The sequence below is a fragment of the Neolamprologus brichardi genome, chromosome 14 (assembly GCF_056152115.1).
Source record: "Neolamprologus brichardi isolate AB-2024 chromosome 14, ASM5615211v1, whole genome shotgun sequence".
NCBI lineage: Eukaryota > Metazoa > Chordata > Actinopteri > Cichliformes > Cichlidae > Neolamprologus > Neolamprologus brichardi.
Window position 1 is genome coordinate 23,441,585 of NC_142117.1, and position 22,792 is coordinate 23,464,376.

The following is a 22,792-nucleotide window of genomic DNA, read 5'->3' on the forward strand; positions in this document are numbered from 1 at the left end:
TGATCTACAAGTATTACCCAGCAGGCGATCCAGGGTTCAGATTAAGCTAGTGAATGAAAGGACTCGCCTGGTCCTACCTCTCTCTCCATGAATGTCCACCTACTCTGGCAAAAACTGGGGCCTGAGCATACTTGCAGGCCAGGTATCTAATCACCACACCTGTTATAGCAACTCCCAATGGACTTGGAATATAACTAGGTACAGTTTAGGGGCCTGACGTAGGCCAAATTAGTCTGAAGCCATCTATGCAGGATCAACCTATAAGTAACTAAGAGTAATGCTGGTCTTTCAGTAGCCAGTTCACCACTTTAGATCAGAGTGGACTGGCTGAGCAACTATTAAATTGACCATTTTACATATAAATATACTGATCAGCTATATCCTCCTGTTTATGGCTATCTTTTGACTTTTAGTGGCACCTTTAATAGTTATACTTTATAATGTCCTAACTTAATGAGTTTAATGAGTCATATGTTATATCCAATTTCTGGTCTTGGGAAAGGTTAACATCTGTTTTAAGACTTTATCTTCTGTGTCAACTAGTCAAAGTGTGGTTATATCATGAAGTGACTACAGTCAGTAACAAATATAGAAGATAGTGAACACAATAGGAAGTTAATTCATTTATTCTTTGAGATGAAGCTGGTTTAATTTTCATTTTACAGATATAATTTTCATATATAAATTCACATAATGAAAGATTGACTCCCCACTGAACTCTGTTGCATCAATATTGCTTCAAATATCTACTTTATGCACCACAGTTATTCTGTGGTGCATAAATTAAAGGCTGCTTAAAAAGCAGAATATTAAAAAGAAAGTTCACTGTTTGATAGATTTACATTGAGAGCTCCACTGTAAATTTATCAAAGCCACATTCAACACATAGAATAAACTCAAGATCATTTATCTGCTTTGTTTGGAACAATGAGGAAACAGGCGTCATCTGGCCATAAAGCTGCATGCCTATCAATTGTCCAATATACAAGTCCCAAAGAGTTCATGCAGTCCTGAAAGGATTGACATTTTAAGGATTCCATAAAGTATTAAAAACAGTCCTTATATTGAAAATTAGATTTGAATCTTAAGCTACAGAGAGCAAAATTAAAAACCATCTCAAAGACAAAGTAATCCCCACAATATATCTGCTTTAGAAACATGTACATTTAGAAGTGAAGGTTATAATGCTACCAGCCTATCTGTTCATTATTGCCTTTGTTACATTTTGAAGTTCAGGGTCTAGCTGCTGGGCTGGTGTCAGCATACACTCAGCTTTAGTGTGAGTGCTCAGTATACAAAAGACATATTTGTTGATTTTCGGTGAGTGGTGATCCTAGGTGAACACTTGGAAATAATGAAATGGAGTGGCTGCAGAAAAGAATCATCGATGAAACCAGTGAAAATATTGTCTTTGTTAAAGAAGTAGGTCTTCCCAGGAATCAGTTTAGGATAGCTACAGCGATCATTTGTTTCCAGGACGTAGGGCAAAGGCAGAGCTTTCACTTTGGCCTTCATCCCATCGACCATCAAAACATTCCTGAACACAACGCTCTGCAGAGAGACACTTTCCACAGCCCCAATGTACACTAAGGAGAAAGATACATAAATATATTACACTACAAATTCATATCAATTCATAAATATCTTTTCTTTTTACCAATATGTTTTTAGAATACCTCTGCAAAGATTAGCTTTATTCAAATTATTCACAGATAGAACTCTGGATTCTGAAAAAAAAAAGAACATTATAGACATATTATTGGTAAAGTGAGATCTCTAGGTTGTGCCATCAAGATAAATTGACATGAAATTAAGTCCTACTTTGTAAAAGAGAATGTGTAACATCTAAACAGACCTTTTATCATCCTTCTTTGATCCTGTCCTGCTTCATGGATCGATCTCAGCCTCCCAGCACAGCATGACCACAGGCTGGTGTTATAGTGGAGGTGACCACAGCAGCTAAACCCTGTCTTGGCAGAGTACAGCACCTCTTTGTCCTCACTTGAGCAGCAAATGTCCTGGATTTGAAGATATATCATCAATTATGGTTAATGAAAGCACAACCGTTTAAAGTCATTGAGTCATTGTGCTAATTCAGGCAGTTCACAATCTCACATTCATGGTAAGATGTTGCTACAGGTCAGCTAAATTTTTTACACATGGTCGTAAAAAAAAAAAAAAAAAACTTCCTTGACTTGCTTGAGTTATAGTATATACCTGCTTAAAACCTAATAATAATAATAGTTATGGTACAACATAAGCTGTATTTAAATTTGAGATCCTTCTTTTCTTTAAAACAATCTGTATGTCAATGAGCTCGTCAATAGCTTCAATGCTAAAATGTTAAATGTAATGGACACTATTGCTCCCATTAAGGTGAAGGTTATCTCTGGAAGGAAAAAGTCTCCATGGAGAAACTCCACACTGGTGAAAAATGAAAAAAGAGAGTGTAGGAAAGCTGAGCGCAGATGGAAAAAAACAATCCTCCAGGTTCATTATGACATCTATAAAAGAGAAACTTCACAATTAGAATTTACAGCTGAGGAGTGCAAGGAGGTCCTACTTCTCTGACATCATCACCAAAAACAGTCATAATGCTCGGGTCTTAATTTCTACAGTTGACAGGCTAACAAACCCTCCTGTGTCAGTGACCATGGCGTGCAATGAAAAAAATCCAAAAGATTAGACCAGTAATTGGTACATCAACAGCAGATTCAGGATATGTACTGTGTCCACCAAAAAAACTGTTTAAACACCATCAAACAGTTTCACCCTATTAACAGCAAAGAGCTGGAGGACATCTTAGGTTAACTGAACTCCTCCTCTTGCTGTTTAGATGTCCTGCCAACACGTTTTCTCAAAAAGGTCTCAAAGACTTTGGAGTCAGACCTGTTACAGATCGTCAACTGTTCTTTAATGTCAGGTGTGTTTCCAGAACCACTAAAAACTGCTGTAATTAAACCTATACTGAAAAAGGACAATCTTGACAAGACACAAATGAACAACTACAGGCTGATCTCAAATCTCCCATTTTTAATCATTGAAAAAGCAGTTTCTCAACATCTCAATTACTTCTTAACACAGAATAACTGCTTTGATGCCTTCTAGTCAGGTTTTAGACAGAACCACAGTACTGAAACCGCTCTGACCAAAGTGTTTAATGACATATGTCTGAATACAGACAGTGGAAAAATGTCAGTCTTAGTTTTACTGGATCTCAGTGCAGCATTTGATACAGTTGACCACAACATATTACTCAAACGACTGGAGAACTGGGCAGGTCTTTCAGGAACTGTACTAACCTGGTTCAAAACGTACTTAGAAAACAGGAAATACTTTGTATCAATAAGTAACTTCACATCTGAGCAGACAAGTATCACATGTGGAGTTCCCCAAGGTTCTCAAGCTCTGAATGGTTTAGGACCAAAATACATCAGTGACCTCCTGACCCAGTATGAACCTTCCAGATCCCTCAGGTCTTCTGGATCCGTTTTTTATCAGTTCCCAGAGTCAGAACCAGACACGGAGAAGCTGCATTCAGCTTTTATGCTCCATATATCTGGAAAAAACTCCCAGAAAGCCTCAGATCAGCTGAAACAGTCAGTTTATTTAAATCCAGGTTGAAGACTCACCTATTCTCAGCTGCATTTGAATAAAAACACCAAATCCACACTTTTAAGCTTAAATTTCAAAGCTTACATTTTAACTACTGATTTACTGTTCTGATTTTATCAACTGTTTTTTCTACCAATTTTAAATCATGCTTTTTATTTGTTTTTGTTTTTTGTGTCTCTGTAAAGCATCCCCTTGTTGTTGAATTGTGCTATATAAATAAACTTGCCTTGCCTTCCCTATGTCTTTAAGCTCTGCACAATACAGACAGTCAGAGACCAAATGCATTCTAACATGCTGTTAAACAAAGCTTCAAACAAAGCTTCTGTTCAGTAAATAATACTTCAATTGCATAGTGGTATGGACCTGCTGGTTGCCTCAGGGTTTTTCTCCTGTCCTATCATTTTCTATCAGTTATAAGTTTCCTTTCTTTAAACATTATCCTTCATATTTTTTCACACAAAAAGGCATAAAAATCTGCCAAGGTATACTAGTCACTGTGATAATCCCTTGTGAATAAGAGAGTAGCCAAAAGTAGCTTTTATAGTAGCTAAATCATGTTTTGTACAACATTTTTAAAATGACCACAAGAGCAAGATGAAGCCTGTCAGAATTGCGCATAACAATAGTAGAAAATACAAAATGATTTGTTGCTGCCATTTGTGTCACTGACTTTACCTGTGGCCTTTGCAGAATGGATCCACAGCATTGTGCATCCCCTCCATGCTTGTCTAATGATGTCAGATTGTACAGTGTTCCTGCACAGCACTTCATCTGTGGGTCTTTAATGTTGTAGGCTTTGACTCCACAGCAGTAAATGTTTTTTGATTTGAGATGCCTGGTTGGGAAACAGAGGGACAAATTAATATCAAATAAGAAGAGTGATATATATGTTCATAAGAGGGCGAATTATATTAGTCTATATGTGTATTGCTAGATGTTAGCATAAAAGAATGTCTTCATTTGTGCACTGAAAAAACAGAATATCATCAGAGTTGCTGGATCTGCAACTACTCTGTAGTTTAAGGTTTGTATTCTTAACTAGTAATTATATGATCATGGGTCTAATGCCACGTTAGAAAGTAATGCAAAATATTGATAAGATAATTTTCTCCAGGGATTAAAAAAAGGAAAAACAATGCATTATGTTTTAAAAAGCAATGAGCAATGTTCATTAACTTATTTTTTTTTTTTTGTTATAACATTCCTCTCATTGACATATAACAAATAAAGAAAGACATAAAAATAAATATGATCTTCTTTTGGTATCGCCACAACTAGCAGCAAAGTTCGTGAAAACAAGCTCTGATAGTTACTGCATCTTACGAGCCGCCAAGATTAAGCAAGTTCAACTGTTACAAAGCCTACCATAAAACAGCAACTGAGACCTGGATATGAATAGCTACTGAGTTGTATGATAATTCATACATTAACACTGGTTCCAGCCCATATGGCAATACAAAACATTGAATGTTGCAATAAATGCAGTTACTGAATATGAAAGTACATTCATTGAACACTGGAGTCATGACAAGCATGCACATGCACAGGTTTTAACAATAAACTTGAAAAAGCACCAAGCCCAGACAGAGACTCAGAGTGATGAGGCAAAGAAATTCTTTCAGTAACTCAATGCATTGAAAGGAAAAATAGGTGGGAAAGACCTTCGGTATGTCTGGAATGTCTGCCTGTCTCGTAAATGATTAGCTTTATTAATCTCAGAGGAGATTATGTGGGCACAGTTGTTCCATGACAGTAAGAACAGTAACTAACTAACTAAACCAAATAAAGCAAAAAAGTGACAGAGTTACAAAAATATAACAAATAGCTCTAATTACAAATATCCCAGTATATTAAACAAAATGAAATATATACAGCTGACATTGAGGTGCTCCTCTTATCATAATGACGTTGTAATTTTGTCTGTAGAGGGTGTTTTTAAGAGTAAACAAAAAAAGCAAATATAATACCAGTGAATATGAATGTGATTTTTTTTTTTTTTAAATTCAATTGTTTAAAACCATTAAGCAGCACACACACACACACACACACACACACCTGTGTCCATTGCAGCAAATCTCAACATCAGGCTGGTAAATTTCTGTCCCACAGCAGTGTTGTCCTGGGCTGCCGTGAAAGTGAGAACAACACATGGTCCCTTTAGCCGGGTTGTAAGGAATACCCATCTCTGAACATTCCTCTCCATCGTCTCTGTCCTCGTACAAGGTGTTATTACAACAGAGAACTCCACATTGTGCCGAGCCATACGGCGTCTCTCCACAGCACTGGAAGAATCAGAGATAATACCGTAACATTGCAGCGTTTTGACACAACCTGTCTCTGTAACTTCAGAGGTAATGAATTTAAGTGTGAAGCAATGCAGACAAAACCAGGCTTTTCCTCTACACATTCAAATGCACATAGGTGATATCCCACACACACACAATATCCCCCCCCCACACACACACACTTTTGCATTACTTGTAACTGCTACCTATGCCTTTAGATGACCTTTAGACATCAGATCGTAAATACCCTTGTTTACTGTATAAAAGGAGCAGGGTGGAACTCAGAGCTCTCTAATCAAACTTGCATAGAAAAAGCTCTTTTTTTTCTTCTGGGATCATTCTGTACCATTCCTGTCAGTGCTCCAGATTCAAGTGTTCTTTTGAACTTAATACTTTTGAATTTAATACTGAAATGAATGTGTGTACATTAGCTAATTTAAAAAGATAAAAATTGTTAACCTTTGCATTAAAAAAAGTAAAAATTAAAACTCTTCCAGCTAAGCAGCCAGAATAAAAGTAAAGCAATTAGTCCATTACTTGATCTATCCAAGGCTTCCACGCAGATACACATCCACCACAACAGACTTGTGTGCGTGGGTTATACACAGTTGGTGTCGTCTTGCTTAGACCTAAATAGAGGGATGTGAGGGTCAGAAAGGTGGAAAGAAGAGAGAGGAGTTGCAATAAAAACTTATCAGACTGAACATGTTGAGATAAATGATATGTGGAAAAGATGACTCAGGGGGTTTGAGAGAGAAGAAAATATACACGTTCCCTGTTTCGCACACTTACTACTTGAGTTTCAAATACAATATCCTCTTTAATAGACATAAGTTTATTGTCTCCATCTGCAAAGGGTAAGCGACGCACAGAGGAATTATCTGTCAGAAAAAAGAACCCTGATGGCATGTGAAGCCAAATGTGCAAAAATCAGAGTGAGGGCAAAACTGTGGTAAAGTGGAGGGAATAAGTGAAAAAAAAAAAAAGAGTTGGGTGACTTTCTGGTTCAACAACATGTCATAAAGATAACAAGATATAGCAGTACAACAAAGTTAATGAACCCATTCAGATCTCCAGAAATGTTTTTAACAAACGAGCTGCAGTTTGCCATGTGTTGTTGGGCTAACATCCTTTTTGGAGTGTGAGTTTGCAGTTTATGGGAGCTAGTTTTATCCAAAAGATGTTGCTCATCTAATGAGTCATTTCCGTAGTTACAAAACAAAAAAAACATACTTGCTTTTTTTCTAAATGTGTCTCTCTCCCCTTCTCTCTTTTAATTTCACTTTCTCTTTATTCATTAAAAAGCTTTATTGTTCTACTGGATGGCACAAGAAGCCGGAAGCTGTGTGATCAATTGTGGTTGTTCACAATACCAGAATGCACATGACAACATTTGCATTAAAACATGTTATCTTCACACCAGTTGCTACTAAAAATTTAGATGTCTGTATCCATCGAGAATGGGGGAAAAAAAAAAAAAAAAAAAAAAAAAAAAAAAATTCCGATACATGTAGGCTTGTTTACAACCTTTTTTAAACAGGCTTTGAGTAGCCAGGCTTTCATGCGTCACCTGCATTTCCCATGACGTTGATCCTCGCAAGACAGACTTCTTAACCGTCTCAAAGTATGATGACACATACTTCATTGTCGGTAAGCATAAAGAAATTTAGTTCACTGTCTGGATTTATCTGAGGGCAACCTGGGAAGTAAGTCAGACAGAAACAACTCTTCGCAACATTCAGTTTTTTTAGTCAAATCGTTCAGTCATTTGTCTCTGTGGCTTTATTCACAGCCTTTACTGTTGCTTCCTCCTACATTTTTTTGCCTTATTTTCAGCAGGGTTTGTTATTGGCTAATTGTCTGCCTATAACAACAAATGTTTTACATTTAGTTGAACTCTGTTTGTGGCATGAAATACTGCTCTTTCTTGAGTTAAAGCATCAAACCATTTGTTAGGGTGTGGGGCTTGAGTAACTTGCATGATGAAAGCCTTGATATTACCGAAAAATAAATCGAGGATTTGGAAGAACTTGCTGCCATGCAGATGTCTTTTTTTCATGTTAGACAATGACTGGGCATGACTGGGTATTCTTTATAATAGATTACATGGTAGTAAAAGAGTACAAAGCTGGCTCGAGAACCATCACAGACGGAAAATTCGTAGGGCACAGCATAATCAACAAAAGGAGTACAGGAGTACTGTACTCTGTTGCTTCCATATATGACTTACTGTCTGGAGATATGGGGTAATGCATATAAAACGAAAACTCTTCCTATTTTCAAGTTGCAAAAAAGAGCTATAAGAATTATAAACCAATCAAACTATATAGAACCAACTAACATTTTGTTTATTAATCTGAATACCCTGAAATTTTATGATTTAGTTGAATATAAAATGGCACAGATAATGTATAAAGCACAAAATAACTTGCTTTGCCCCAGTACTCAGAAGCTGTTCAAAGTCAGAGAGAGTCAATATGACTTAAGGGGAACAGATTTCTTTAAAAAAAACAAGATAAGGACAAATATAAAGCAGAGATGTGTTTCTGTTAGAGGAGTTAACCTGTGGAATAGTTATGACAGTGATTTAAAAAGGTGTAGTTCATTTTCCTTGTTTAAAAATATGTTTAAAAATAGAGTATTAGAAAAATATATATATCAAGAATGAAAAGAGCAAAGAAAAACAAAAACAAAAAACAAAAAAACCTCTTGATTCTTTTGCTTTGATGTAGTTACTTACTAAGGTGGAAAGTTTTTTGTTTTTTTGTTTTTTTCTTGTTTGTTTGTTTGTTTGTTTTGTTTTTGCTTTGTTTTATTATTTGCTTCGAGCCCTGTGTACAGGAGCTGCATGCTAAAAGATCTTTTGTTAAAAGGGTTGGCGTAATAAGCAAATGCTTCAGCCAATACCTTTTGATTAGCCTTGTCTCATGCTTTCTTGCTTTGTGGTAGATCTTTGTTCTGTCTTCACTGAGATATTTGAATGCTAATCAATAAAAAAACATATCATATCATATCAAAGGTATATGTGTTCCTGTCCCCGTCTTTTAGAACTGTTTAAGGTTTATGACTTCAAAATGAGCGAAAATGGCACCATTTCTTATTTTAATATCATTTTAGATTTACATTATTAGTTTAGTATTTTGTTGAACTTCTTTGCTTTCACACTGATACACACAAGATACCAAAAAGCTCTAACTGCTATTGAAGCTGTATAGTTAAGATCACCCTGTGGTGCCAAGTCACATCAACTAGTAACTAACAGATAAAGTGGATAAATGTCAAAACAAACATGGAGACGGTGTTACCTGAGGCACAGAACCAGTGTGGCTTTTGATTTCTCTCACAGCACTGACTTTCCTTTGGATTGTAACATGATGACCCACAGAGATGTGTGTTTGGTTCAGTGCTGTGGATGTACAAAGACGGGCAAAAATAAACACACAAACTGTCCACATCACATGAACAAAACCACAAAGTCAAACACAATTAATAGTTTGTTTGTTTTTGTTTTTTTAAACAGCATAGACTAATGTATGGCACACAAATGTAAAATATGTAAAGAGATTTCATTTAATAAAGTCAAACCGGAATAAATGGAAAGTGGAATGGTTCCTTTACCTATCTATAGAGGTATGTGATACATCTTATATACCTATATCATAAATCTATCCCAGCTACCATAGAGGCAAGCTACACCCTGGACAGATCACCAGCCTGACGCAGGGCTAACGCAGAGAGACAGACAACCATTTGCATTTACTTGTACAGGCAATTTGGAATCACCAATCAACCTAACACCACTAACTACATTTCTTTGGACTGTGGGAGGAAGCCAGAGTACCCGAAGAAAACCAACACAGGCAAGGGGAGAACATGACAGAGAGAGAGAACTATATAAACATATAGATATGGATGTAAATTACATGAATTAAAAATTCCCCTCTTTCCCCTGCTTACCCCTTGTTCAAGCTTGGGTCCTCTGCTTGTCTACCACTACTGTGTCCTGTTCATAGCCATCACCAGTTTGTCTGTCTGTATCTGGAAGTCCCACAGGCTCTTAGTTTGGTCATTCACAACCACCCGTGTCCTGTTTTGACCTCAGGACTTCCAGGCCATACTCCGCACAGATGTTCCTGTATGCTATGCTGGCGACTTGGTTATGGCGTCCTATGTATGCCCTGTCTGTGGGCATCTTGCACCCTACTGTTATGTGGCAGATTGTCTCAGTGGCATCTTTACACAGACTGCACCTGGGGTCTTGCCTGGTGTGGTAGACTCCAGCTTCTATGGATCTTTTGCTCAGGGCTTGTTCCTGTACTGCCATGATTAGTGCCTCTGTGTTGTCTTTGGGACTTCCAGATACAGATGGGCAAACTGGTGATAGCTTACCAACCAGACATAACAAAGGTGAAAAAGCAGAGAACAGCGCCGTGGTGATACAATTAGCTATAAGAAGCGAGATTAGAAAGAAGGACGCTTGAGAAATGCCAAGGGCTGACAAAGACCTAGAATAATTGCAAAAAGTTCCTTTAACCTACCAGTTGGGTTGAAGCTCTGTGATCTGTAAAATAAAATGGGATGTAAAAATATTGTTTAAGAAAGGACCAATACGTTTCTTTATTGACCAATCTAAGGCAATCAATACTTTTGTTACAGTGTGCTTACCTGTTTTTCCACACCTGTGGACAAAAAGCATCAAGATTTTTAAATAAGAAAGAAAGATGCCTAATTTCAGCTTATAATTCAGTATACTGAAAAAAACAAACAAAAAACAAAACAATTTCCACTTGAAAGGCCTGCAGTGGGAAAGAAAGTCAACATACAGGCTTTACTCACAGTAATTAGCATAAGCTTCCTTTAACCATCCAAAGGAAATGGAAAAAGGGAAATTTTCTACAAGCAAACAAGTCGAAAGCTGATTCTTTTTTTAAGCAAATGTAACCATGCAGACGCCTCAGTTTGACATACCTAAAGACTGATATGTAAAGTTGGATTCAAACTACAAAAAAATGTCATGAAATCCATTCAGAAAAGAATGACATGCTATTATGTACTGAGCATACCTGGACTTAAATTCTTGACACAGCAGGATGAATTATTTGGTTGTATCTCCATCTTCTCCTCATTTGAACAACAGCACTGAGTCTCAGTGTCATACTGGCTGTGACCACAGCACTCATGGTGATGGGAATTCCTCACCAGAATTGTCTTATTATCAGCTGGACCACAACACAACTGCTTGTCCTTATCAAAAACATCTGTTGAAAAGATCATTTATTTATTTTATTTTTTTCATTTTTACTTAAAACATAACTCAACTGAGAAGCTGCTCCAATATCCTCAAAATGTTTGAATGGAGTACATTTCACAGAAATGTAATTTAGTCTTCTTTTCCAACTGCGTGTCTGCTCACCTTTACCACAGCATTCAGCCATTGGTCCACGTTTTGATATGATGGTTGATTGACAACATATTTCATTAATTGGGTTGTACACCTTTAGGTCACAGCACTTGGACACCTTTTCACTCAGACCCTGAGTAACACTGGCTGTAAAAACAAGACACAATCACTAGAACCACAGTCTAAAATCAGTACCAGAAAGTCCACAAGTTTAAAGAGAACAAAAAAGTTCAGTCTAGTGTGGTATTTTCATTTTTAGTTGAGCAGCACTGAGTCACTGGAAACCTAGAACAAAATATGAGATGGATGAGCTTTGATGTCCACTCAAAAAAACTGGGGAAAAATTATAAAAAAGGGAGAGGCATATCCAATTTTGACCTCAGGACTTCAAGGCCATACTCAGCACAAATGTTTCTGTATACTATGCCGGCCACTTGGTTATGGCATTCCAGGTACGCCCTGCCTGCTAGCATCTTGCACCCTGTTGTTATGTGCTGATGGCTCAGAGGCATCTTTGCATAGTCTGCAAGTCTGCACCTGGGGTCTTACCTGGTGTGGTAGATCCCAGGTAGGTTAACCTACCAGGTTGGGGTTCCAAGATGCTAGCAGGAAGGGCTAGCATCTTGGAATGCCATAACCATATACAGGGACATGCAGAGATAAATGTAGCTATAACAAATGTTGACAACATCAGGAAGAAACATGAGAAACTTGAGAAATACCTAGGGCTAAAAGAGGAGAGAGGACATGGAACCAAAACCCAGTTTATATGTTCTCTGGAGAACATTAAAGTTCCACACAGAAAGGCCCTAGCCAGATGTTGGATGTTGGACCTTCTTACTCTTAGACAACAGTGCTAAACACTGTGCTATTGTGCTTCCTTTCAGTCTAAATTGGTACAATTCAACTCCAGTTTTAGTTATGTAGCTAGTTCATAAATTATTACCTGTGAGGTTGTGTTTACAACAAGTGGCTGTTTCAGGATTGTAAGGCTCGTTTCCACAACAAGACAAACTTCCACCTGGGTGAAGTTTGTTTCCACAGCAAGTAGCCTCTTGGATGTCATACACTGTTCCATCACAGTCTTTTCTGAAAAGCGAAGATAACCAAACCCAGGATATCAATACTGACAGTCATTTTCACAGACATAAAAGTACATATATATAGTATATATTAACTATAATCATCACATCATCTCTGTACAGATTTCCTCATTTTTGCTTTATTATACTGCCCTCTGATGGAAAACATGTTAACGTCTACATACAACTAGACCATCGGTGTGCATATAGATGCACTGCTTAGCTACAATATGACTGAAGGGATCGCGTTTTAACATCTCCCTGTCTGTGATTGGCTGGTTTTGTGGCACAAATATAACGGTGTACAGAAAGAGTTGAACGCGCACGGGCAGAAATGTTGAGATTGCGAGCAAGCGCAATGTGTTGTGTGTGGATAGTATCAAACAGTAAAATACATTTTTTGCACGCAGCAATGAATTTTGTTCACTCAAATTTAGCTTTTCGTGGCTCAAATCAAATTCTTTTTAATTTCCCTTCAAAATGCAAGCTTGCAGAATTTCCAGGTGCAAGTCTAGACTTGCTCATTTACGTGCGCTCACTTTTTTTTTTTTTTTAATTAAATCATCATGAGCTCAGAATAGTGGCACAAAAATAACGCTAGAGTCTCTCCCTCTCTCTCTCTCACACACACACTCTCTCTCTCTCACACTCTCTCTCTCTCTCTCTCTCTCTCTCTCTCACACACACACACACACACACACACACACACACACACACACACACACACAAAGGTTTACCTAGCATTTCATCATGTGTCTGGTGTTTTCGTGTTTCGGGAATCCCCCGCCGCCCAGTCCTCTCCTCCCTGTGCCGCAAGCAGCGGGCTCACCTCGCCTTTACCCCCAGCAAATGAGCGTCAGAAAGCCGATCGGTGACTGGCATGACGTCGGGGCAGCTAATTTTTTTATTTTATTTATTTTTTTGCCGATGCCCGCCCCCCACCCGGCATCGTGGTGGCAACCGCCCGTGTCAAAACCCGCTACTGACTTGACCAGGGGTCGGCAACCTGCGGCTCTTTAGTCCTTATAGTGCGGCTCCGCGTGGTTTGGGAAAATAAATTAGAAGTATTTAGCTGAAGTGTATTTTATTTATATTAGTTCTTTTTTTTAACTTGTAGTTCTAAATTGGAAGATTATTGTGATATTGAAATATAAAAATAAAATTATATTCTATTATTTTATTATTTTTCATCGCTCAAAATAAGCGTCACACTCGCGGAAGCCGGTGTACCCGCCGAAACGCCGTGCATTTATCGAGACTTTCACCCCAAGTAGGCCAATTATGGATCTTCGGATCCACATTATGTCAGCAGCTATTCTCCACCGTGAACTATGTTAAAATCACACACCGCTCACCCCTTACAGATGACAGCTTACAGTCCTGCGTAAAGATGAAAGTGACTTCGTACAGCCCCGATTTGCAGATGCTGTGTGCAAAGGTTCAGGAGCAGAAGTCCCATTGTAAAGATATCACGGCAGACCCGAGATGTTTCTTTTTAGGCCACTTTTCACACACGGTTGCTGTACGCATACAGCCGGCTTTCGCTTTTCTGCTCACAGCCCGACACATAACAACACAAAAGCATAGATAGCACAGACTTTAAGGCGACGACGCGTGATTGCGGGTGCCGCTCAGGTGCGTTCGCCTCCCCTGCAGCGGCGCTGCAGACCACGCCCCGCCACACACATTAACCAGGTAAAATACCTATTTAGGCAGAATTTTGCAAATATATATTTTTCATTCTTTAGCAGCATAGTGCTTTTTTCCCCCAGTTATTTTTTAAAAGTCAGGTCAAGGCTCCAAAAGCACAAAGGCGATATGTGTGTGGCGGCTCACAACAGTTTTTGTTTGCTACATGGATCATTTTAGTTCAGCTGGGTGTCTTTCCTTTTGTTATATTTTTTTTAAGAGTTCAAAATACGTTAATTACATAAAGCAACACACCTTAGTTGTTCACACAAAGCATAAAAGTAAAAAACAATATATACAGTGTTATCTTCATTTTAGATGTCAAAAAGTATTTGCGGCTCCCAGTGTTTTCTTTTGCGTGGAAACCGGGTCCAAATGGCTCTTTGGGTGTTAAAGGTTGCTGACCCCTGGACTAGACCATCGGTGTGCGTGTAGATGCACTGCTTAGCTACAATATGACTGAAGGGATCACGTTTTAACATCTCCCTGTACTAAAAATATCACGATGTCAAGACTTGAAAAGTAGATTCTTAATAAATTATCTGCTTAGATTGGAAAGTTTCCTTTCACTTTGAAGGTCTTCGCACATAAGGTGAGGAAAGTGTGTCTCACCGGTAACAGTCGTTTCTAGAGGCTGCATCAGTATCTCCTGTGGGCTCTGTCAACAAGCACATATTTCAAGTAGTAGTTTAATCAATAAGAACTGAGTCCGTTTAGAATAGAGAATCAGTCACACTGCCAGATTTAATTTTTCAACAACAGAATTGATGAGTGGACACACAAGGCATGCAATAAATCTGGGGTCTGGCTGACGACAAAAGTGTTAAATTGTCCACTGAAAAAAATTAATTAATTTTCATCAAAAATAATAACAAATCTGGCAATGTGAAATGTAGCATGCACATCAGCTTTTAGAAGAAAAATTAAACCCTAGTCTACTTACCGCAAGCGAAAACCACCAAAGCTGAAAAATGAGCGAAAAACATTATTATTCAATTTTCTAAAATTTTAACTTAAATTATTCGAAATATATCCCACAATTAAAATAAAAAAAATATTTTAAAAAAACATACCAAATTGCAGAACCCAAAATAGGAGCATTTTGGACCACTTTAATTGAATATTATTGCCCTGAAAGTGAAGCAGTGCAGACGGATGAGTCTATATATATCAGCCACACCCACCTGTCCGGTGCCAAGAAGGTGGGTGCACACACGACTAATGTGCTTGCCTAAAAGTGACAACAACATTGGTTTCTAAGACTTACAAAAAACATTTGTCATGTGGAATGTAGATACCGATTACCACAGTCTTCAAATATTTTGCTCCATTCAGATGCAACGTCAAAAGCAAGGGCGTAGATTTGATTTTGGCATTGGTGGGGATGGATGATTCAACCACCAAACTCTGCCCTGTTTCTTTTTTTTTTTCCTTTTTGTTTTTGCTTCTTAATAAAAAGAGGAGAAATATACTTGGCTACATATGCTATTCTACGTGCTTTTAAACCATTTAAAATCACAATTTACACACAGTTTTATATGTGAATTATATAATGTTAAATTACTATTAAACAAATGACTAAGTATTTCAGGCTTTAGTTTACTTCAGCCATAATCCATATAAATTAGGTATCATACAAAAGTAAAAATAGCTTCAAATACAGTCATGACAATAAAAGAATATGACTTTAAGGACTTAACATCATTACTTCAGTTATACTACACCAACATCTCTTATCCATTAGCACTAAGGGAACACTGAATGACCTGGTGGTTTTTGTCCATAAAACTACTCATCTAAGATTACCACAAAGTAAAAGATCTCTCAGCAAAATTATGCAGCAGTTTAGGCACTATTGCCCCGATCAAATCAGTGAGCTGAGATTTTCTATTCTAAACATGAACTACTGTTACAGCTACTGGTGTCCCACACAACAACTCAATGTCCACTATGTGAAGGAGCCAAACACATGCCTTCTCCTCTCGTTAACTGAGATAAACTGCTGGCACATTTGTTTTACATCTATACTGTCCAGTCTCTCCTGGTGGACATACAGCAGCATTGTTTAATCTCATTTGAGTCATTGTTGACCTTAGCCATCTTTTTAGTCTTCTGAGAGCACTGAAGCTTCTTTCAGCTTCAGTACATACGTTTTATCCTCAGATTACAATTATTATTCTGTGCTTGATGTGCCTCACCTTTGGCCCTGGCTCTTCCCCTCTGAGTGCACGAGGACATATTGCCACCTGATAAAATAACACATTGATTCGTGCCATATAAAAAGTGAGACATGTCAATTCAGATTCTTTGTCAAATATACACTAATGAAACAATTTACATCAGCAGCCTAACAATTGTCATGATAATAAATACTAGTTAATCTATAGCACCAAATCATCAGTCAGTCACCTGTGACCTCGCATCTTCACCTCTGTCTGAGCTACAACATGGCAGAGCTGCCTCAGTCACCTGATAAATAACAGTGAGACATTCCAAATACATGCAGTCACACATGTGCTTCAAATACAGTAATGAACCAACAAGTCATCATCCAATTTCACCTGTGATCTTGTATCACCATTACTCTCTGAGCTTTGTGTTGGTTCTTCTGTCACCTGACAAATAGGACACACATGACAATAACAATAAAATGTGTAGCTGCTTCAGTGTTTCTGTCAATTTGTGCAGATCTTGACTCATCAGTAATGTTTGTATAGTGTGAGTGCATTTTTAAAACAATTTGTGCAAACTGCACTACAAGGTGGAATATTTGCAAAATCATGACTACCTCATGACATTTTGTCTCAAAAATGAACCCTATGAATATGTCAGTACCATTAGGATGAAATTATTGTGTCACCAACATTTTAACGTTAGACATATAATTTTAACAGCCTCTGTAAACTAATATCCTGGCTTGCTCGAGGCTGACGTTTTCTCTGACAGTTTCAATCAAAATTAGAAATGCTGCTCTGAGACTGAGAGAACTAATGGTGCTGCATGTTGTGCATTTAGTTTCCAAAACACGTTATTCATGGTTACATACAATTTTAGACTGATGTGGGCCAAAGCCTAGCATAGCCTGTAACGTTATTATGACGGACACATTTTATGAGTTAATTTGGCTTTAAGTGACTTACAGGTTTCTATGAAAAATATTTTCTTATATCCAGGTTCTTCCTTTTTGCTGCCATCCTCCTCTCCTCCTCGCAGCGCAGGCTTGCTGCTGCTAAAACTAAACAGAGCTCCCTGAAAGGCACAGCCAATCACATTGGCCATATTTGTCACATGAGGTAGGACTCCAGTAGAGAATGTAATATAACTCTTTCTGCACCGCTGGGTGAATGAGACGTTGACAGATCTTTTTTTTTTTTCTTTCTATCGGGTTTGATTTTCTTTACTCGAATAGATCAAATTATTGGTGGGGACAATTCAATAATCGCTGAATATTGGTGGACATGTCCCTTCCGTCCATGCCAAATCTACGCCCTTGGTCAAAAGAACTTAAAGCTGGAATCCGTAAATTCCAGCACTATTTTCATGCCTGGAATCGTTAGCTCCTACCAAGATTAAGATTATGAACAAGATTATGAACCTCGTCTTTCTTTTCTTATTGTTGGATTCAAGAGTGATGTAATTCTTATTTTTGGCGGAACGCTTTTGTATTTGTGAAAAGATCGTGTTAGCAGAGACGGGTCTTCCAGCAGACTCTGCATGAATATTGAAGATACTTATTATTTAGTCGGAGGAATAATCACACGTGGGGCATCGGCTTTCACCGGAACATCACACCAAAAGGTGACTTTGTTTATTGAACTCTCGCGTGCACTCTGCAGCATAACAGGAAGCATCCTTTCAAAATAAAATCACAACAGATGACAATGAGGGCATACCTATTAACTAGCTCAACAGATCGTTATTCATGCAACTTGGTACATGTTTTGGTATATTGCAATATTTTCTTTTTATATCTCAGGTGATATTTTATCTCCAAGAACTACCCAAAGTCTTGACAAATGATGCAAGAATTGCACCTGACGCCTACGCAACCGTCTCGACAGAGTTGCTCAAGATAGACATAGATCACATGACGAAAAATAATTTAAGGAGAAATTTGTGTTCCAGTTGCAGCTATGTGCGCTCCAGTATAGCCTGGTCGTGTTCATGCTGACACACTTTTCTCTGGGAAACAACTATTACTGAGTTAATTTCACCTAAGAAGGTGCGTCACAACACACGTCTTTACTCTAATAATGCAATTCATCACGAAACACATTTAAGACAAAATACATTCAACATCTGTTTGGAGCAGTGAATCGGCTAAAAAAATTAAAACAAAACACCGAAGCAAAAACGCAAATACCAGGTTTACACGTTTGTCCTGAAAACACATTCCTTATTCTTTATTCACCGTTTGCTGTATATCTGTGTGTTTCTGTGTTTAAAACACCCTGGCTGATTGGCGGTTGGTGAGAGAGAACACCTGGATGTGGAAAGAAAGTGAATGCCACAAGCTTTATCTACACTGGGGAATCGCTAGACAAGTCCTGCAGCACTGGAGAACTCTAGTTTTTTGTTGGTTTGTTTGTTTGTTTGTTTGTTTGTTTTTGGGGGATAAATAAACATATGACCCCTCTATGAGCAAGCACTTTTAAAGCATGTTGTCTGTGTGACACACTACTAAAAATATAGAAAAAGTACTTTGTTGAGACATAATAGTTTAACAACAAAAATGTAGATATTTTGTCATATGTGCATGTGCCCAAGGTACTAACTAGCTAGCTAACTGGATGGCCATTAACCTTATAACCCATGGTGTGTGCGTGTGTGTGTGTGTGTGTGTGTGTGTGTGTGTGTGTGTGTGTGTGTACAGAGAGACAGCCAGGTTCATAATGGATATAAGGAAGTATTTTTAAAAAAAGGAGCCACATTCAGGTGAAAGTGTAAGATCCAAGTGTAAGATACATCTTAGAACACTTACTCATACATCTTACAACACAAAATTCCAATCTGTTACTAAAATGAAAGTCACATAGGTTAAAATAAAAGAAAAAATCTGCAGAGCCATAGTAGTATCTGCAGTAAATACATTTTCATACATTGTATACACTGGACTATAGACAAAGTTGCCTCCATTTTTATTAAAAAATATATATATAGTACATTTATACCTTTCAAGGACTCTTCTGTTTTTGGAGTGTATTTTTTATGTATCTGTATTATATTATACATACACATTAAAAGTGAATCTCTGGCCAAAAAATGCACTCAGCTTATTTTTTACTCACTATGAGCATTATTCATTATTCTCTGCCAGTAATCACGGTTAGGATATGTATTTTTTTATTCCAATACATTCTTCTTTTGCAGCATTTAAATAACCTTTATCAGATTTGATGGTTTTGTTACAGACTTTTCAAAAAAGTATTTTGCTTTTCTTTCACAAATGTGGGGATTAAATTGTGTTAAAATGTACAAAACAGTGATGTCATGTTTTGTGATGAGAACCCAGGCACAGAGAGACTTGATGAATTTAAGAATCTTATGATTTAATAAAGAAATTTGCAGACTTGCACAGAGATGGTAAAATTATGATGACTGATAACGGAGACGAAGACAACAGACGACGAGGACAGGGAGGAACAGGGGTTTAAATGCACCAAGGAGACAGTCAGAGGGAACTCGGGACAATTGGAGGCATTTAGGAATGCAGGGACTGACAGAGACAGGGAAGAAGTCTCATGTCATGATGAGTAAAGTTTCTTGCCTGGCTGGTCAGCTTTCTCTGTGGTCAGCACCCCCAAAGCTCTGATCCTAGAATCGCCCCTGATAACAGATATGATTCAATGCAGAGAGGTCTATTAACACATAGTGAGTCAAAAAGCTGACTGGAATGGAAAAACTTAATGCATCATGGGAATCCCCGGCAACCTACGTCTATTGTAGCATAACTAAGAGAGGATTCGGGGTCACCTGGTCCAGTCCTAACTATATGCTTTAGCAAAAAGGAAAGTTTTAAGCCTAATCTTAAAAGTAGAGATAGTGTCTGTCTCCCGAATCCCAACTGGAAGCTGGTTCCACAGAAGAAGGGCCTGAAAACTGAAGGCTCTGCCTCCCATTCTACTTTTAAATACTCTAGAAACAACAAGTAAGCCTGCAGTGCGAGAGCGAAGTGCTCTAATAGGGTGATATGGTACTACAAGGTCATTAAGATAAGATGGGACCTGATTATTTAAGACCTTATATGTGAGGAGCAGGATTTTGAATTCAATTCTGGATTTAACAGGAAGCCAGTGAAGGGAAGCCAATAAAGGAGAACTATGCTCTCTCTTTCTAGTCCCTGTCAGTACTCTTCCTGCAGCATTTTGGATTAACTGAAGGATTTTCAGGGGGTTGTTAGGACATCCTGATAATAATGAATTACAGTAGTCCAGCCTGGAAGTAATAAATGCATGAACTAGTTTTTCAGCGTCACTCTGAGACAGGATATTTCTAATTTTAGAGATGTTGCGCAAATGAAAACAAAATCTGTTCGGACCAGCATCTACCACCATCAAGTTGACTGAGGGGCTGAATAACACAAGTTCATTCAGAAATGGAATTGGGATCTTCGGTTAGACTCTCTGGGTTTCGCAGTGCAGGAATGCCCCAGGACTCCACTTGATTTTCTTCTCTTTGAGTTACTGTTCAACAGCCTTCAGTTTATCCAAAATGCTGCAGCAAGAGTACTGACAGGGACTAGAATGAGTATAACTCTCTTTTATTTTGTTCTCTTCATTGGCTTCCTATTAAATCCAGAATCAAATTTAAAATCCTTCTCATCACATTTTCTCATCAGATTTAAATAATAAGGCCCTATCTTATCTTGCTGACCTTATAGTATCTTATCATCCCATTAGAGCACTTTACTCTTAGACTGTGAGCTTACTTGTGGTTCCTACAGTATTTAAAAGTAGGATGTTAGGCAGAGCCTCACAGTGGTGTTATACAGTGCTATTGTCCCATCAGCCAGCCACCAAGAAGAACAATATTACAACATTCAGGAGAAATTACGTAACAAAAAACAAACAAAAAAAAAACGAGTGTTAAAACAGTGAAGTGTTGAGTCACTGCAGCCCCTATCTGTACTTGAAATACTTTTTTTTTTTTTTTTAAATCAGTTATGGTTTTGTTTAGGGATGGGTATTGATAAGATTTTCACGATTCCGATTCCATTTTCGATTCTGTTTAACGATTCGATTCTTTATCGATTCTCTTATCGATTATTTTTTTTAAAAAAAAGGAGAACACTAAGGTCAATTAGCTTAGATCTTTGTTTTATATCTTCTCTTTGAACAAGATAGAAATTTAGGAGTAACATGGCCTTACAAACCCAACAGTGAGATCTTAACAGATCCAACTTACGGCTCTTCAATGGGGTGTCACAGGGTCCCCAGGAAAAAAAATTGTGAATGTAAAATAATAAAATAAATATTCTTCTGTAGCAATTACACAAGAATATCCAATAATGTCCCGGCCTACAATTAAACACATTCACTTACCGAAAATCGGGGGCATCTGCTGTGGCAAATGGGTGCAAGCCTTTTACCACAAACTTAGTCACTGCTCGGTGACATTCGTCTATCCTGGCCTGAAAGGAGACGCTACCGGTAGACTGTAGCAAGAACTGCCAGCATCTGAGCCAGCCAGACTCTGTCTGTCTCTCTCATCATGGTCACCTAAATGCACAGTAATGGCAGGTTTTGTAATAAAGCAGATCGCGCTAACATAATATGCACTGTTAGTTGATTATTTACCTGCCGTATTAACGGGAGAGGACGTGCAAACGTTACCGCTGCTGCTGGGTTGAGATTCACGAGTCCGGAGCGGAATTAAAAACACGACATTCATTTAAGGTTATCGCGCGTTTTGTGAACAAATGCTTTTGCATATTCGTAGTGTTTCCAACCTTAAATGAAATATCTACTTTGCAAGTATTGCAAGTTGCCCTGTTGTCATCCGTTCTCGTAAAGTATAACCAAACTTTTTAGCGTTTGAGCCGCCATGTTTTCTGCCAGGTAAATGACGCTCCGCAACGTGGTGACGTCATTCGGGGCGACTGGAATCGATAAGGGAATCGTTTGCAAAAATGGCAAAGATTCCAAGGAATTGAAAAAGTGGGAACCGGTTCTCAACAAGAACCGGTTTTCGATACCCATCCCTAGTTTTGTTCCTTGTTTTTGTTTTTTTTAATGTCCTATTTATGGTAAGTCCTGTTACCATAGGGATGAGAATGCTTTTGTTTGTTTGTTTTTCATTTCAATCATTGCAGTGATTGTGGAAATGTGTCTGTTGTCAGTGCTTTGGGCCTTGGGTTCAGCTTGTGTGAAATTTGTAGGAAGTTGTTAGACCAGTTCCTTTCCTATTATTTAAGTTGATGAGTGAACTGACTGGATATTGCCATACTTCTGCTTTTTGTTTGTTTGTTTTTTTGTTTTGTTTTTTCCTATGGTTACATTTTTTTAAATTTCTATTTCCACTACTGGATGGAGCCACAGAATTCATGGGACAAAAATTGTTCCAGTCAAGACCCGACTTACTGTGAGTAGTCAAAACACGTACATGAACTATTACGTTGGTATTAGTGCTTGTAGAGTAGGTGCGCAGTGGCTCGTAGCCTAAATAACCATTTCGACCAAGAAATTATATTGATCTCTCAGTCCACAAGTGTGTCAGCCCAC

General features: G+C 38.0%; 1 protein-coding gene across 1 annotated transcript; it reads right to left on the minus strand.

Annotated features, from left to right (window-relative positions):
• Positions 1-671: 671 nt before the first annotated feature.
• Positions 672-15,183, minus strand: LOC118454545 (uncharacterized). Its single transcript, XM_087850994.1, has 15 exons — positions 15,146-15,183; positions 15,016-15,036; positions 14,685-14,730; positions 12,248-12,390; positions 11,314-11,448; positions 10,964-11,158; positions 10,566-10,579; positions 10,439-10,461; positions 9,206-9,306; positions 6,438-6,529; positions 5,671-5,897; positions 4,291-4,450; positions 1,856-2,018; positions 1,677-1,727; positions 672-1,586 (listed from the first exon to the last, which is right to left on the minus strand). The coding sequence occupies exons 1-15, from the start codon at positions 15,171-15,173 to the stop codon at positions 1,288-1,290; spliced, it is 1,698 nt and encodes a 565-aa protein (XP_087707120.1). The 5' UTR covers positions 15,174-15,183; the 3' UTR covers positions 672-1,287.
• Between the last annotated feature and the right edge of the window lie 7,609 nt (positions 15,184-22,792).